The 17,341-nt window shown below is 39.1% G+C and overlaps 1 protein-coding gene across 4 annotated transcripts in view; it reads left to right on the top strand.

Annotated features, from left to right (window-relative positions):
- The first annotated feature begins 5,560 nt into the window (after nucleotides 1-5,560).
- Nucleotides 5,561-17,341, top strand: part of kif21b (kinesin family member 21B) — a 98,509-nt gene continuing 86,728 nt past the window's right edge. For 2 of the 4 annotated variants that reach the window (XM_084394833.1, XM_084394830.1), the window contains exon 1: nucleotides 5,561-5,923. In XM_084394833.1, the coding sequence (XP_084250959.1) occupies nucleotides 5,883-5,923 (41 nt within the window). In that variant the 5' untranslated portion in view covers nucleotides 5,561-5,882. The remainder of the gene's footprint in view (nucleotides 5,924-17,341) is intronic. The other 2 variants (XM_084394832.1, XM_084394831.1) reach the window with 1 other exon arrangement.

The following is a 17,341-nucleotide window of genomic DNA, read 5'->3' on the forward strand; positions in this document are numbered from 1 at the left end:
GATATTCATCGCTGGCAAAAATATGATGCATTTAAAGATTTGCTCTCACTTGACTGTACTGTAGGTCCACGGCCACTTCATCCAACGCTCTTGATGTTCTTAAATCTTCCTGTTACGACTCCGAGTCAAGTGCGAATTGAAATCGCTTCAGACGATTCAGTGCGTGCAAGAAACTGAACAGATCATTCAAACTGATTCGCGAACCGATTTAGACAGATCTGCCAACTTGTTTGATGAAGTCTTTGAACAGAATCGACTCAAAAGAGTGATTCATTTGTGAATTGAGCATCACTCAAGCCCAGAAAAAAAGATACAGCGCGCTTGGAATAAACTACGCATTTAACAACACATATGCATTAAAATAAAGTAACGAGAGGAACGTCGCCCAACGTAACGAAGTAAAAAAATTTCATTAGAAATGTACTCGAGTTAAAGTAAAAGTACCCACATTCAAATCTACAAGTACAAGTAGTAAAATTTTTCCCAAAAAATACTCAAGTAAATGTACTTCGTTACTACCCACCTCTGCATATAAGATGCCCTTTAGGTGACTGTAAATGTTTTAAAGCTATTCTATTCGTTATGATATTAATATAGAAAGTGTTGTTGTCAAAGAAAGTTTCATGTTTTAAAACTGTTTAAGGACAATGACTTGGAGAAAGCTGAGAGAGACATGGCTAACACAGTCACTGGAATTGTCATTGTCCGAGCTGAAGGTGCAGGACCTGAACAACCACCGTTGGATGTTGGCATCCTTGTTGAAGGAGTGAAAGTGCTTCGGCAGCCAGGAGACGTCACCAAGGCTTGTGCACTAAGGTTGAATGAATCTGAGCTATCCATCTGACCTCATGTACACCTTTGAGTTTCTTCAAAAGGTGTTAATGGAACTTGATGCAAGCAGACTTTCACACAAAATTCAGGTAGGCCTACTTGCGGGACTTGCTAACTTGTAGAATAATTCATCGATGTTCTCAGTCCAGTACAATGCTGCTGTTTGTATTGTTGCCAGTCAAAAAACATGCCAGTCATAAATATTCCTTTCTATAAGGGTCAAGTTCTGCGTGTTAAACACGAGTTGTCATGCTCATTTGTAGGATTTATTGAAAAAAGGGGTATGTGTGGTGAAACAGCACGCGACACAGAATGAAGGACCCCTGAAGAGACACTCTTTTGACCACCAGACCGACCCGACCATTGACTTCCCCCTCCGCCAACTGTGCCTTCATCACACCATCTTTGCCTTTGTCAACATTCGACGGCGTAATTATTCCCCTCCTTTATGAAAACCAGACGCCATTTGTTGCACAGAACAAGCAACTGATTAGCAGGGCAAGCTAATAAAAACACAGCTAATTTAAAACATTCGCCCCAAACACATAAATCGTAAATGTTATAATGCTTCTTGGCACATCAGGGCGAAACAATCTATAAATTGTTGGGGACTCATTATAAACCGTTTCAGCTTGCCTCATGAATATTAATTAGGTGGCATAACATTTGTCCAATAGTTCTATCTGAAAGACGGGTAAGTGGCCGCTAGCTAGATTAGCACTTTATTTAGTCCACTACCAAAGCGCTCGGGGGGAGAATCTTTGGCGACAAATCTTTACAGGGAAAAACACTTAAAGTGAGCTTTTGTAAAAAAAAAAATATTTTTTTTAAGTACACTTTAGTGTATACTTAAAGTCCCCCTGTAGTCAATAATTTTATCCCTTAAAACTCATCTTTGATGCATATTTAAATGTGTTCTCCTTGAAAAAAAACAAAAAAAACTTCATGCCTTAAATTAACTCTGTAAAATAATACTATGTAACTCTACACCCTCATTACTAAATTACTATATGCGGTTCTATGAATATGCAAATGAGCCCCGCCTCCACTCGTTGACGATCACACCTTGATCTGATTGGTTACAAGATAGTTTGTGACGTCAGAAACACCAGCGATTTCAAACCGTGTTTTTGAGACCCTGTGGTAAAAATCAAGCTTTTATTGTTGTTGATAATATTATAGCAATATATGAGAGAATTATGTAAATGATGTTACGACGAACTATATGCCTTTCTCCATTGACGTTCTACGATGTTCAAAGCGTTTCTAAGGACACTGATTTTAGAAGGCAGACTGAGATGGAGAACGGTAACATGGTTTGTGACACATTATTAGCTGTTTGATAACGTAGTCAAGTGTCATATATCCTCCATGTCTTTGTCTGGACTATTGTTGTATTTCCTTGTAGATGTATTGTTTATTCTTAGTCCATGTTACGTAAAAACGAACAAACGAAACGCACTGACAAGCATAACTAAAATAAAATGAAATGTAATTTTTTTCTATTGAAATTTGTATGTCATGTATTTATTAAAATAGATTTGTAATTACACATTTGTAATGATGAAGTTAATTACATTTAGTACACTTAACTTGTAATACTGTAATACTGATTTAACACTACAGGTAAAATTATAATCAAGAATTTACTTTAGTATGTTAGTAGTCAAAATAAGTGTACTTCTTTTAAACGTGGCAAAAGATTACATTTGACATTATTACGAAGAGCACTTCTAAAAGCATACTTAAGTGTGTCAGAAAACATGAAAGTGCACTCTCTTGAATTACACTTACTTGGCCTTTTATTTCATCATTATTATATAACCTACAAGTAATAAAACTAAAAATAATATACTTTTAAGATTTGAAGTAGAGCACATTCAATAGAATAAAGCACACTTCTTTTTCACAGGGTACATGGCTCACCAAAATGTTTGAATTCTTTATGATGTTCGTTCTCCTGTGGAACGTAAAAGAGGATATTTTGAGAAATGGAAGTCACCAAAATGGTTTGGTTTACAACATTTTTCACAATATCCTCTTTTGTGTTCTGTAGAGGAAAGTAAGTCATGTATATGTTTGGAACGACATGAGGGTGAGTAAATAATGACAGAATTTTCATTTTTTAATGAATCACCACTTTAACGCTGAATTTACTGTAGAAATACACAGTCAGCATGTTGCAAGTTGACTTTTCTCATTAGGCTGAATCAAGTGAACATTGGGCTGTAACCTGGGTGTTTGGCAGGACCCTTTCCCACACAGATGGTGATGTTGCTGGGGGGGGAGGATGGATGTAATTTGGGGACGGATGAGGGAGTCTGTATATGTGAACGTGTGTGTGTAGCCCAGGGGCACAGACATACACACACAGCAGACTGACCTAGATGAAGTCAGAGCCGTCAGCTGACTCTGTGCCTGGCCGTTCCCTCGCTCTATACCCAAATGTGCGGCTACTGTATTCACAGGATAGAAACAGACATGGACTGTGGCTAATCTGCCCCCCCCCCCACACACACACTCCCTTACACACACACAAAGACATGCGCTGAACGAGTCAACCGCACCGCTCCACTCCTGGCTATTGTATGAAGCTTTTGTCTGGCGTGGGGCGACCATTAGTGTGAAGTGTGCCGGGACTCGTGAACACACACCGCAGCGAACGCTGTTGTCAGAAGCTCGACCGCAACTTTAATTCGTTAAAATTGGTCGAGTTGAATGAATCGGCCTTAGTCCTGTGTTAACCCATGGACACATATAGCAAAAACTCTCTACATAATACTATTCATTTCCAGAGAGCAGAAAAGGTTGATTAAAGAATGTGAAATTGAATCAGCTTATGACCTCAAAGCTAAATATAGCAAACTGCGCAAAAGGGATTATGGAAACATCAAGGAAAAATGAAAATGCAAGTCACATTTTCTGTCATTCTGCTGTAGGTCCATCAGTTTCAGATATATATATATATATATATATATATACACACACATTCAGAATTTAAACATTTTCTATGTTTATATGTAAATGCAAAAAATAAGGTGAAAGGTGAAAGACTGTAAGGAGGCATTTTCAAAAACATCGGCTTACCCAAATTACCACAAAAACAATCCTCTCCTAAGTCTCTAAAATAGCATCATGTGATGTTTTAAACCCCCAAGCGTGGAAGGTTCATATGCAAGCCCTGAATAACACTTACATAAGTGAATAATCCAGGAAAGGGGTTTATTCGTAAACATTCTCCTCCTTTGCAGAGTCATGACGGGACATTATGTGAATGATTTGTATCTTCTAGACTGCTTCATCATCTGAATAGGGTTCAGAAGCTCGGACTGTGGGCTCTGCATTGTGCAACATGCGTTCATTTATATGAAACAGCTTCTTTATGTTTAACTGCTATTTGTACAGGACTACAACAGATCTGTCCACATGGATAAGTGTGTAATCCTCACGGGAAACTGGTGTTCTTGTGAAATTATTTTGTGGTGAATTGGACAAAGTGCTTCCCCCCCCCCATCTCAGAGCAACTGCTAAATGTGCGCCCGTGACAGCTGAGCTCTTATATATGTAGTGTTAGATCAAAGTTAAGCACAAACAATTGCATTTGGTTTCTATTTGAGGACAAATTCTTTTTTGAAAAAATGTAAGGATATAATATATATCATGCTTTTGTTCCTCACACCATTGCCTGTGGCTGTTTAAACGTTGAAGTTTATGGTTCCACTTTGAAAGCAGAAGTGAAGTTGTAAAAAAGTTTCCCAATCTGTTACCGAGGGCCAGCTATGCTTGTCATTATGGTAATGTATATCCCATACATTTCTGTTTTGTTTTGCATGGTCTGAGACTAATGGGCTGCTTTAAACCATAAGTCTCGAACCCAGAGCAATTCTCCGTTTGCAGCCCTTAAATGTGTTTCAGATGTGACTTTAGTTCCGCGAATGAATCGTTCATTTGAACAGATTCTTTTGAATGACTCAGTTGAACCGATTCGCAATTTGTCAAAATGCATCACAGGAGCATTACAAAACAAAATGAATAAAACAAGAGACCTTTTTGTCCTTTCCTTTTTGTTAATACAGACAAATAATTGTTCGCATTTTTGCATAATTTGACCAAATTAAAGCTTGACTAAAGATGATGCACAATAAAGAATTATGTTCAGTAACATTTACCTTGATTTCGATCAGCTTTCTTTCTTACACATCACATGTCTCTTATTTCACCTCTTCGTTTTATCAAGCAGGCCTACATCATTTAGAAAGAAAAAAAAACAATTGTGGGACAGTCATAATTTGAGAAAAAGTGAGCAAAAAATGTAAAACTATTTACATGGTTTACGTTAATGTCACTCTTTGGTCGGATCAACAGTTTTAAACATGTAATAGGCTAATTAAGAGAAACACATTCATTTGATTTAGGCTACATAAATAACATAAAACAACACGTTAATTAGTTAAATCATTTCTCGGTAACTTTGAGTGAAGAATTAAACGGGCTGGTGAATCGTTCGAACGAACCGATTCATTAATATGAACGTATGAACGTTCAGAGACGTGTCCGCCGAAGTCGCGTTTAATCTATAACCGCTGAGTCTGTTTTAAAGGCTAATACACCGAGCTCTAATTGGTCAATTACATCCACGTGTAGGCGGGACCAGCAGCTATGTGTGGTCGAAAGGCCTGTCAATCATCGCTGCATGGACACGCCCCCACACCTCTCTCAGTAGCGCTGCACATTGAACGCGAGGACACAGACGCTGCGTGAGGTTTCGGATGTAAGGAAGCTCGAGCGCCACTCGCACATATGACAGGATACAAGCTCGAAAGAAGAAAATATGCCAATGTTCCTCATGTATCATGCGATTTATACATCGCTGTGCTGATTTCGTCAGTATTACAGAGGTGAACGGCGATGTCTGGCTGCGTAACGCTGATTGACGGACCGGAGCGGTCGCGCGCGTTTTAACGCACAACAGTGTTTTCAGCTCAACTTTGCGAGAACTTGGCGGCATCACTTCTCTTTTTGACGGGCGAGGTGAAACGACAACACACAGCATGGCGACACAAAACGACTGCTCTGTCAAGGTCTCTTTAAGGTAAGCCTGCCTGTCAGACTGTGCCGACTGTGCCCATATGCAACCATCATTTCGCATTGTTTGTAATATAATAGACTGTTCGTGCTATCATATATATGTTTTATGTATCATGCACTGTTTATTTACATTCACAACAAAGTGTTTGTAGGACAAACAGGGTGTTGCAATTCTCTGGGTGTGTGCTGCACAAGGTAAGACCCCGGTGATGCACATAGATGCAATATTGCAACCCGTTGAGTGTAAAATGTCTTGCAAGTGTCAAACACAGATGTGCGCGAACTATAGTTCCATGTGCCGCCACATGCATGTTACATGCATGCATAATTACATGCATAATGCATATCGACAGAAGTTACATTTAGGGTTGACTTGTCTCGTGCACTGTGTACAAGTGTGCAGTAAGGTGCATTTAATTGCTATATGAGTTTTGCATAAATGCTGAAGGACATCAGATGATGCAGGAATGTCTGCAAGGTGATGATGACAAAGGCGCGCGCGCTCCTTCTCAATGTCCTTATTTCCTTTGTTAAAACCCCACACCAGTGAGTAATATCGCCATAGATCAATATCGAATCGATTCGCCCTCGTCTGCAATGATCCCCAGAATTGCCAATCACACTAATGTCATCATTCAGTCGTAAAATTGAAGCGCGTGTCAGCAGTCAGGAGCAGTGAACGAGCATGACTCGAGGCGGTGGTCTGAGAACTGTCTAGATCCCCTTCAGTCAGTCTGACTCTGATACCAGAACATAGAGCAGTTTAGAGATCAAACCCAGTGTCTGGGTGTGTTCTGTCCCCATTTCCATTTCTGCAAGCCCCTCCTGTGAGCTTGCATGCATGCATTGTGTTGTTTGAAAGGGCCAAATGGACCTGCTGTTGCAGTAATGCAAGATTGAAGTGGATCTTTTGTGTCAGGGAGTGTGGTTGCAGGTGCATGGTTGATTTTTGATGCACGGTTTGTATAGTAAGCGTGCTTTTACTGTGTCTGCCGCTCACTCTGGGTCACACCTGCAGATTACATCAATGAATGAAGTGGACCCACGTGTTCTGCTGAACTGTTATTTAAAGCTATACTTCATCTAGATATCCAGACTGTTGTGTGGATCTAGTTCCAGTGCTTGCAAGGCAGGACTGGATTGATATTCCTCAAAGTCGAGCATCACTGTTAGTATTGCTCATGCTTAACGTAAAGGGGTGTTCACACTGACAAGCAGTGTGCAGAGACAAAGTGACCCGAAAGTCATTTATGTTCAATGGTAATTAATTGGTAATTAGCGACAAAGTGATTATACGAAATTAGTAAACCGTAGCCAGAGATGTTATAGATGTGGTTTAAAGGGTCAGTTCACCCAAAAATGTACATTCTGTCATTCGTTTCTCACCCCAATGTCGTTCCAAAACTGTAAGACGGATATTATTAATATTCAGAACACAAATTAAGATATTTTTGATGAAATCCGAGCTCTTTTTGTCCCTCGATAGACTGCACAAAAGTATTCTCGCCGCTTCATAACGTTAAGGTTGAACCACTGTAGTCACATGGACTATTCTGGGCCTTGAAAGTGGTAATAACGTTGCAGTCAAAGGAGGGATTTCTGTTCCGAATATGAACGGAAGTCTTATGGGTTTGGAACGACGTGAGGCTGAGTAATTAATGACAGAATTTTCATTTTTTGGGTGAACTATCCCTTTAATAAATGGGTGAAATCATAACACTAAATATGGCATTCTAGAAAATCAAATCAGTTTTCATTTGGCTGCTGTTATTGAAAAATGAACCCACCTTATTTGGATGCAGTCTTTCATTTAAAGGTGGCTCAAAATATCATAAATGTTTGATATCTCGAATACTGTAGTCTTAGGGTAAAAATTTGTCATGCCCTTCCAACTCGGCAACTCGTAGAATTCCGAGTTTCCCACTTGTATACAACTTTGCTGGTTCAGTTATTACGATATTTCTGAGTCGACTTGAAGAGCACATAAGATCTGCGTCCATCCGATCAGCAACCAATGAATTGAACCAAGCAACAGCCCTGCATTTTTTTTTTTTTTTTTTCTCTTTCCGATAATCCTTTTCAGAACAATACGTGTATACTTGATGAAGGTCATGGGACTGAAACGTTGCACTTAAAGATTTTTTTTTGAGATTTTTGCAATTACAGATAGTGTGTAGGATTCATTCATTTTAAATTGACCTTTTCTATATCTATTACCCCCAGTTGTGCGAGGTAAATTGTTCATTGATTGCAATACGAAAGAAATAATCTGTCGCTGCTTCCATTACATTGTGATTAGAGCTGGTTGGTGTAGTTGATATGATTCAATGTACTGAGATGTCTTTAGTTTCCTCCTCGATATCCTCCAACTGGATGGAATCAGAGTCTTGGGGGTGAACATGTATCATACAGGATTTTCAGTCAAATCTACAGACTGATTCTGACTCGGCCCAACTGCAGTTGTGTGATTTAATCTAGCTTTTAGATTTGATTTATTGTAAAACAAAGTGTTTGAGGAGGTGTGCGAAAGTATTGACAAACTATGGTTTATTTCGCAAAGGCAAACCTATTGGAGAGCAATGAATTGTCCTTCAGGACAAGTTTATTAAATTCAGTAAAATCAGAACTGGAAAGCAGTGAAATCCTGCAAAATGGTGTTTATTTCATCATTGGCTGTTCTTTTTTTGGAATTTCCCAGCAGTCATTGGATAAGGGCAGGAAGGATATGACTGAGCTTGGATGACTTTGAGGACATCAGCCAATCAGATTGTCTTGATTGCTGACCCAGAATCTCCCTTGATGCCCACCCTGACAACGCACGAGACGAGACGATGATGGACAGTTTAGAAGCTCTTACTTGATGAAATTCCTACCAGTAGACTAATTTACAGTAGTGCGAGCGGTTAAATAAACGCTTCTGTATTTACAGTATGTCACGTCATTGCCATACTTTGTGAAATAAACTACTTCTCCATTATTACTGAGAGACAGAATGTCCTTGCCACAGTGAGAATAAGTGACCTCAACATCGAAGTAGCAAGCTCAGCTTCACTTCTCATGAGTTGACCCTTTTTCTACCTCATTTCCTCTTAATCACCATCAAAGCCTGTGGTTGAGAGATTGATTGTGTTTTTCTCTGTGGGTGGGAGTTTGCATCTGTATTGTGTGTGTGTGTGTGTGTGTCATCTGCAGGCCATCTTTCCTCTCTCTCCTGGTTTAGACAAGTGAGACGTTCTCCAGGAGTGTTGACTCAACAGCGCTGTTAAAATTAGACACAAAGTGAAAATTTGTTTTGCTGATGATTTTCTTGCCTGATAAAGAAGGTTATCCATACTGTGGCGTCAGACTGTCTGTAGTCTGAGGGTCTCGTAGGAATTCCTTCAGGGTCTCGAGATAACGCGTCTGATGATTTCATTGGGAATCTTCTAACATCACTAACTGTTTTTAGAAATATTACTTTGAACTGAGCTCAAACATTATGGCTGCTAGATAAGTGCCTGCATCTGACAAGTTTGAGAAACGCCTGACCTATGTTTATGTGTCCAGTCCGCTTCCTACTGACACGGCGTGATCTTTCCTCAAGGGTCTGGCTGAGAATGCAGGAGTTTGTTGGGGGATCATGTTAATAGTTGAGGCTCCTGGGAACCAGACTCGTAATTGCCTTGTTTATGGGAATAGCTTCCCCCAAGAGTTTTAGGGTCCTTGGCATCCTCTGGAGTTACATGGTGATCACTGGGTCAGTGACAAATAAGAGTGTGTATGATACAGAGAAATATAGAAAAATGTGTTAAGTCATCTAGTCTGAAAAACAAGCATGCTTCATGTGGTCTGAAAAAATAATAATTTAAGGACGTAAATGTCATGTGGTGTAACCATCAAATTAACTTACTCCTTGAATCCCTGAGTATGAGTCTACACAATATTTTTTTTTAAAACATTTGCATGAATTATTAATTCATAAATATTGTTTTGGAGGAGTCGCACCACTAAACATGAGCTGTGGTTTTTAACAAACTTTATTGATTTTGACAGTCATTTCCCTTTTTTTCCTGCATGATGGTCGCACCACATGACTTTAATTTGGCGGACCAACGTTTTTCAGATATTAATTATATTAGATATTTTCTTTGTAATAATAACAATAAACATGTATGCCAAACAGCTTTTTTCTTCAATGAAATTTTTCTTTATCCTCACAGTTGTATCACCCTGACATTCTAACACTTTGACTCCTGCGAAAGCCCTACCCTCAAAAGATCAAAATAAATTTTAAGCAATTTAAAACTTTAAAATGTTTTTTTTAGTAGTCGGTCTGAGCAAAAAATGTCACGTCATTGGCCCCTCTGTGATTGTCAGTAGAGTTCATTGAATGTGTTCTGACCTTAGCAGTTGCTTTTCTTGTAATCGAGACTAGTCCATTTGGCCATCCATTAAGCTCTATTAAAGAACCTGGACAATGCAGCTCAAGTTGAAATACGTCCCACAGCGCACAGTGTCTTTTGTAGAGGTGACCTGCTTACTGCCTGTTCTGTAACCCTTATGCTGTATACACTGAATGTATGGGTCTTTTCTCAGGATTCAATGGGAATATGAATAAGAGATTGGTTTGCATGGGCCATATTTAGTTGAACATTTCATTAAGCTGCACTTGCAGTATTAACCATTTAAGCCTGCGGCAGATCAGACCATTAAATAAGTTTAGGATTAATTTAGGCATGCAGAAATGCTCTCAAGTCGGCTAAACTATTTTGTGCTGCATAAAATGTGGAGTAGGAGCATCTTCTTTAGTGCTTATTAATACAATGACTTCCTCAACGGCCTCATGGGCTGTACCATTGTCTGTCTCTGTTTCTCCACTGCCTTTTGATGAAATATTTGTACGCCCTGGGGGGCAGGAAGGGTGGCGTCCCGTGAGTTTAAAACTCAAGCACATGTGAATACTACTAGCCATCCTAAATAGTGAGTGAGATTTGAATAAGTGTGTCCCAAAGCATAGTATGTTGAAATTGATATTGCCCACACAACCCGTTCCACTTTAAATGAGGATTCAGTTCAGAACTACAAACACGAATAAAAATTGAATATGAATGTGCATGAAGCTGACAGGGTCCCTACTCCCTACATAGTTGTCACTGCTCCCTACTCCCTGAGTAGGGGATATTCATTTTTACAAAATGCATTTATTCAGAATATCCTGCAATGTCAAACACAGACGAAACTCAAGTCGCGCATATTTGAGGAGTTGATGGTTCGATGCAATAATATTCTTCTGTACATAAATATAATACTTTTATTTAATATACATGTGTATAATACCTCCATATAAATATTATTTAATTACAAACTTCACTTAATCTTATCTGTCCAATCTTATCTGGATAAACGGTTGTCTTTCAGATTCCCTTTGCACGCAATAGGACAGCGCTACAACCAACCAGAGCGTTTTCCCACCAGCGGAGCTGGTTGATAGATTAAACTTTTGCCGTATCGGGTCGGCAAAACTACGAACACATCTTCCTTTTTTAAGAATGACTTCAGTGCCGTTCTTTGTTCTTTTCTCAAAAAAAAGCTTAACTCCAAGTCCTTCAGAGTCACAGCCAAAGCCGATTGGAAAGCAGCAGCTCTTCTTTGTTTTCAAGTTGCAGGGAATGCACCATTATGTTAAGCCCCGCCCACCGACTCTATACATGATGTGATTGGCCTGACTAGAGTTTGTTTTTTCCAGCTCGAAAGTCAACGGAGAGTTGCTAGGCTACCCTGGCTGCAAAATAAAATGTGCTGCCGTTAGGGTGCCTCTAGATTTCTAGGCTACAAAAACACTATAATGAAGGATAAATGTATGTTGCGATGTTTAATATGAAAATAAATGTAATTTGGTAATACAGTATGCCTAATCTTATTGAACCCGTGATCATGATAGCTGACTTGTAACTGTTGCGTCACATGCGCTTTCCAGTTTGCGCCCACAAACAGCATACAAGCTTCCTTAAGACGACGAAATACCCTTGTAAGTCCACTTCGTAGCGCGCACACCGTTGAATGGAACACGCCTCTCAACTGAGCGTGTCAAATAAAAGAGAAATAGCCTACAAAATGTGTGGGGAGGCGCGAGGAATGGATTTGGGAACCCCTGCTCTTTTAGGCTGTAGTTTAAAGGAGTCATAACCTGCAATTTTCACTTTTCCACGAGAATCAATGTATGTTATGATCGACTAACGATTATACACTGGCCGGGAAGCCGATATTTAAAAGTGAAGCGTTTGTTTACCTCAGGGTAAATAAACCAGCGCGCGTGCACGCGCACTCAAATACGAGATTTTGATTTCAGCTCCCTCTTGACGTCATGAGGTAGTAGGATATACCATATATGGACACCGCAGCAGGAAGCCCCCCTTCCCCTCTCCCCCTCATATTCAGTTCAGTCGAGAAAGATGGAGAAACCGAGTGCACACCGGACTTGCTCTGTGGTTGATTGCCATAAAAAACATGTAAATGTGTTTTATCTCTCAAAATCGGACGAAACTATCAGGGACCAGTGGATGAAATTCATTTTTAATGACGCTGTCCCAACAACCCTTTCAACTGACGTGCAGAGCCATATAGAGCGTCCACGACAGCCAAAACATCACATTGATCTCGCGAGACAATAATGCCTTCAGAAATAAGGGTAAAAGTAGGTCTGTGTTTATTTTTTTTCCACTTTTCTTTTTTAGAAGGGCCTGAAAGACTATAATACAGCAGTAGGTATCCAATGTAATACTAGGTTATGACTCCTTTAAGTATTGGAATTGGGATGCAGCAATTGTTTGCTCCCAACCGTGGCATGATGTGCTACACAAAATTTTCATTAACAGACCATGTCATCATGACACACTCCTCACTGCATGTCAAATAAAGTCGCTTAGGTTAGAGACACTAATTGTGAAAATCTCACTATGACTCTCCTTCCTGCTGTTTCCACCGGAAATCGTTCGCTGTGTAAGGCAGTAGATTGTGTAGTTGACTGCGCTGAGTTCAGGAAGTGATCGCGAGGGGGTCAGAGGTACGTTTCTGTGACGCTAGCTTCAGTGAAGACGTGCACCCAGTAGTCCGTTCGCCTCAGGGCTTCCCTTTAAAAGCCCTTCCAGACCCACAACCGTGATTTACTGACATGAGAGCCTCAATTGATAATGTCTCTCTGAGTCAATTAGATGCTGTTCTTTTAGACATCGTCCTCTGGTTGGAAGAATAGGCCGGTTGTGTTTCAAATGAAAAGGGGAAGAGGCTTGAAGGGAGGTGGCGAGAGAAAGAGAGAGTCAGAGAGGGCAAGAGAAAACAGGAAGTGTCTTTTTCTCTTTCGGTGTCAAAGGACTGCATAGGAAAATCAACATTAGCTCTCAGTGGAAGCATACAAAGAGAAGCATTTATTAATTATTTGCGTGTGATGGATCACTGTTCTCTCTGTGTGTGTGTGTGTGTGTGTCTTGAAGGCTCTAAGAAACGGCTATATGTCACACTCTCTCACGAAGAGCAATGACATTGGTCCGTAGAGTAAAGCCACTACAGCGTGATTTCAGGGCGTTAAACGCATCGGATGTTCTTGACGGAGCATAAACGGGATGTTATTATAAAAAGTACTGATGTTTTTCCGTGGAATGCAAAAGAGATGTTTTGCAGAATGCTGTTCTTTTCTATGTGTTTATACACAGACCTTCACATTAAAAAAATTCTGCCTTTAGCCCTATTCGCACCGGACTAGTATTATCTGGGGACCTCGTGTGATTTAGAAATTACCCCCCCACATCTGAATCTCGTGTGGCGCGTTCGCACGGGATAAGCGAAGCCTGTGATTTTACTCGAATTTACTGACTTATCTCCCGGATATGATGTCAATAGGCTTTTGCTTGGTAATGTCGTCTTGTTATAGGTCTAGCTGTATGAGATATCATAAACAGAAGAATGTTCCTCACCGCATGCTGCTATACCGCATCTCCATCTAATCATTCTTTTTGTTTTTGCTCTTCTGATGGTTTTCAGTTTTCTCTTTCTGGAAATTGTATAGTTGTATCGTATGGTGTATAGCGATATGACCCAGCACCCAAAATACTATCAAAACACTCAAACGCAGCCTCCATTCTTCACGAAAGATGGATTAAAAAAAGCGCACAGGAAACAAAAACCTTGAAAACATTATAAACGACCTGCCAAATCACAGAGATGCCGATTCGCAGGGGACTAATATCATCACAGGACCTCGGTGTTCCCGAAATATGGTAGGTTATTAGCGGGAGAATTTTTACTTTACAAATCACAGACATGGCCGATTAAGATCACAGACAACCTCCGCAATTATTACAAATGACTAGAGGTCACCAGGTAATACTAGTCCCGTGCGAATAGGGCTTAATTCGCAACACATGCACACACACATGAATTTGTTCTTGGCCTCAATGAATTTGAGGTATTCTAAATGAGCGATCACGTGCCCAAAGTTACAGACCTAGATTACAACATCAGCCAAATGTATGTACTAGTATTTGCCTTTTTGCTGTGGAATCTCTGAGCTTGAGCTTTAATGCACCCTTTCTTACTCTTTTACTCATGAAATATATAGTATAAAGATGAATTCTTTTGTATAAAATTTAAGGCGAGACACTACAGGTGAATAGGGTACAATTTTTAACTAGCAGATATCACCATGACACTTTCCCAGTTGATTACCTACATTAAGATGAGAAAAAAAAATGTATTGAAAGTTTTCTGTAATTTAATGTTTAAATATGCAAATTAGGCAATATCTAATTAAATATGCGCTAATTTGCATATATAAAAAAAAAATCTGAGTATTGGATAAAGCCAGGTTAAAAAAAAATTTTTCATTGTGTTCACATATTAGATGGGAAAAAAATTACAGAGGGATTTATGGATATCTACTTTTGTTATCCTGTAAATCAGAAAATACTGTCAATAGCCTTAAAAAAAATATTTTCGCCATGTTTTTTGGAATAAAATGTTGTATAAATCAGGCTAGGAATAATATATTTACAAATCCCTCTGGTAATGTCTTCATAATATAACTAGGTACAAGTCTGGAAAGTTTGGTGCATATCGGTGCTACTGAAGTGGAGATTTCGGACTTGGAGTTTGAGAGAAAAGTCATTTTGAGAAAACGGGCTTTAAACATTTTATCATCAGCCAATGAGATTGCGCATTCAGTCCTTTTACTTTCACGATTGGTTGCTGATAAAAAGGAAACGACCATATTTGGATCCGACAGGATTGTACAGGAGAGAGAGAGCTTCCTAACGGTTCTTGTGATGACAGGCTGACGGCAGCGATCGCGGAGTTGATTGATTGATCTTAATGTTGATTAAGAACGACAACTTTTGTTGTATTTATGAGAAATCTACAGACGCAAACAGACAGAGTGTAATAAAATAAAGACCTAAATGTGTATTTCGGACTTTTTTTTTCACCACAAATCTGAAAGAAGACATGTTATTGAAGACAAATATCCCCAAATCTCAAAATTGACCAGTAAAAAAAACAATGTTTTTGCCTGCCGTGTCTCGCCTTAATCTTAAGACGTTTATAGGGCCACCCATGTTTAGTTTTTTTGCATATATACATGTGGTTTCAGTTGTTCCGACATTTTTACCTAAATTCAGAATAAAATTTAGTTGCGAAGTTCTAAATGAAGCATGATTTGTTCATACGCAGATTTCATGTTTGAGAAGAACTGTTAATAGTTTGCTCAAATTTAGTGTCTGGTGCGTCGCTTCAGTGCCATTCACAAATCTTCTCCTGTGGCCTCATGGGATATAAGTATCCATTTCAAAATCTTGGCAGAAATGGCCTTTGCGGTAAGTAAGCCTTTGCGGTCTTTCTCGGAGTGCACGCTGTCGGGTGCCCATCGAGGGCTCATATCAGCTCGCGAGCACCCTTCTGGAGTCTAAAATGCCCATTAGCACACCCTACGGTCTTGTGGATCACGATCACTCGCACTCGGCGACCATTGAGAAGTCCACTAGACCACACTAGGAAATGCAGATGGAGTGTGCCATTTGGGACGGGGCCATAGCAAGTCTTCTGGATACTCTTTGCCTACATTTTTATTGCGAATTCACATACTGTTTTTCTCTGACTATATAGTAGCAAAGTATTTGGATGCACTGTAGCTTGTAAGCTTTTCAAGTCTGTTTCCTTATACAAAGCTATAATATCGTACAGCGCTGGAAGACTTAGACTATTATGGACTATTGTTGCTGTGTTTTTATGGTTCTTTTTTTTTTTTAAGGAATTTTATGGAAAAGTATGGAAGCTTGTTTCCACCACTGAATAAAACATTTTAAAAGATAATTGCGACTTTTTATCTCACAATTGCGAGTTTACATCTCGCAATTCTGACTTTATTTCTCAGAATTGCGAGATATAAAGTCAGAATTCTGAGATATAAAGTCAGAATTCTGAGATATAAAGTCGCAATTGCGTCTTATAAAGTCAGAATGCTGACTTTATATCTCAGAATTCTGACTTTATATCTCAGAATTCTGACTATATATCCCAGAATTCTGACTTTATATCACGCAATTCTGACTTTATAACACATAATTGCGAGTTTATATCTCGCAATTCTGACATTTTATCAGAATTGTGAGATATAAAGTCCAATTCTAAGGGCAAAAAAAGGACGGATTTTTATTTATTTTTTTACCTTAGAATAGTTTATATCTCACAATTCTGACTTTATAACACGCAATTGCGACTTTATATCATGCAATTCTGACTTTATATCTCCCAATTGCGTGATATAAAGTCAGAATTGCGTATAATAAAGTAACAATTGCGTGTTATAAAGTCAGAATTGCGTATAATAAAGTAACAATTGCGTGTTATAAAGTCAGAATTCTGAGATATAAAGTCGCAATTGCGACAAAAAAAGTCAGAATTCTGACTTTATAACACGCAATTGCGACTTTATATCTCGTAATTCTGATTTTATAACACGCAATTGCGACTTTATATCTCGCAATTCTGACTTTATAACACGCAATTGCGACTTTATATCTCGCAATTCTGACTTTATAACACGCAATTGTTACTTTATTATACGCAATTCTGACTTTATATCTCGCAATTCTGACTTTAAAACACGCAATTGCGACTTTATTTCACGCAATTCTGACTTTATATCTCGCAATTCTGAGAAATAAAGTCAGAATTGCGAGATGTAAACTCGCAATTGTGAGATAAAAAGTCGCAATTATCTTTTATTTATTTTTATTTTGTGGCGGAAACAAGCTTCCATAGAAAAGAGCCATGAACATTCTGCAAAAATTCTCCTTTTGCAAGAAAAGAATAAAGAAAGTTTGGAATGACTTGAGGTTGAACAAATAACGTCTATTTTAATTTTGGGTGAACTGTCCCTTTAAGAGAGATTAGT

Source organism: Rutilus rutilus, assembly GCF_951802725.1.
Source record: "Rutilus rutilus genome assembly, chromosome: 22".
Lineage (NCBI taxonomy): Eukaryota > Metazoa > Chordata > Actinopteri > Cypriniformes > Leuciscidae > Rutilus > Rutilus rutilus.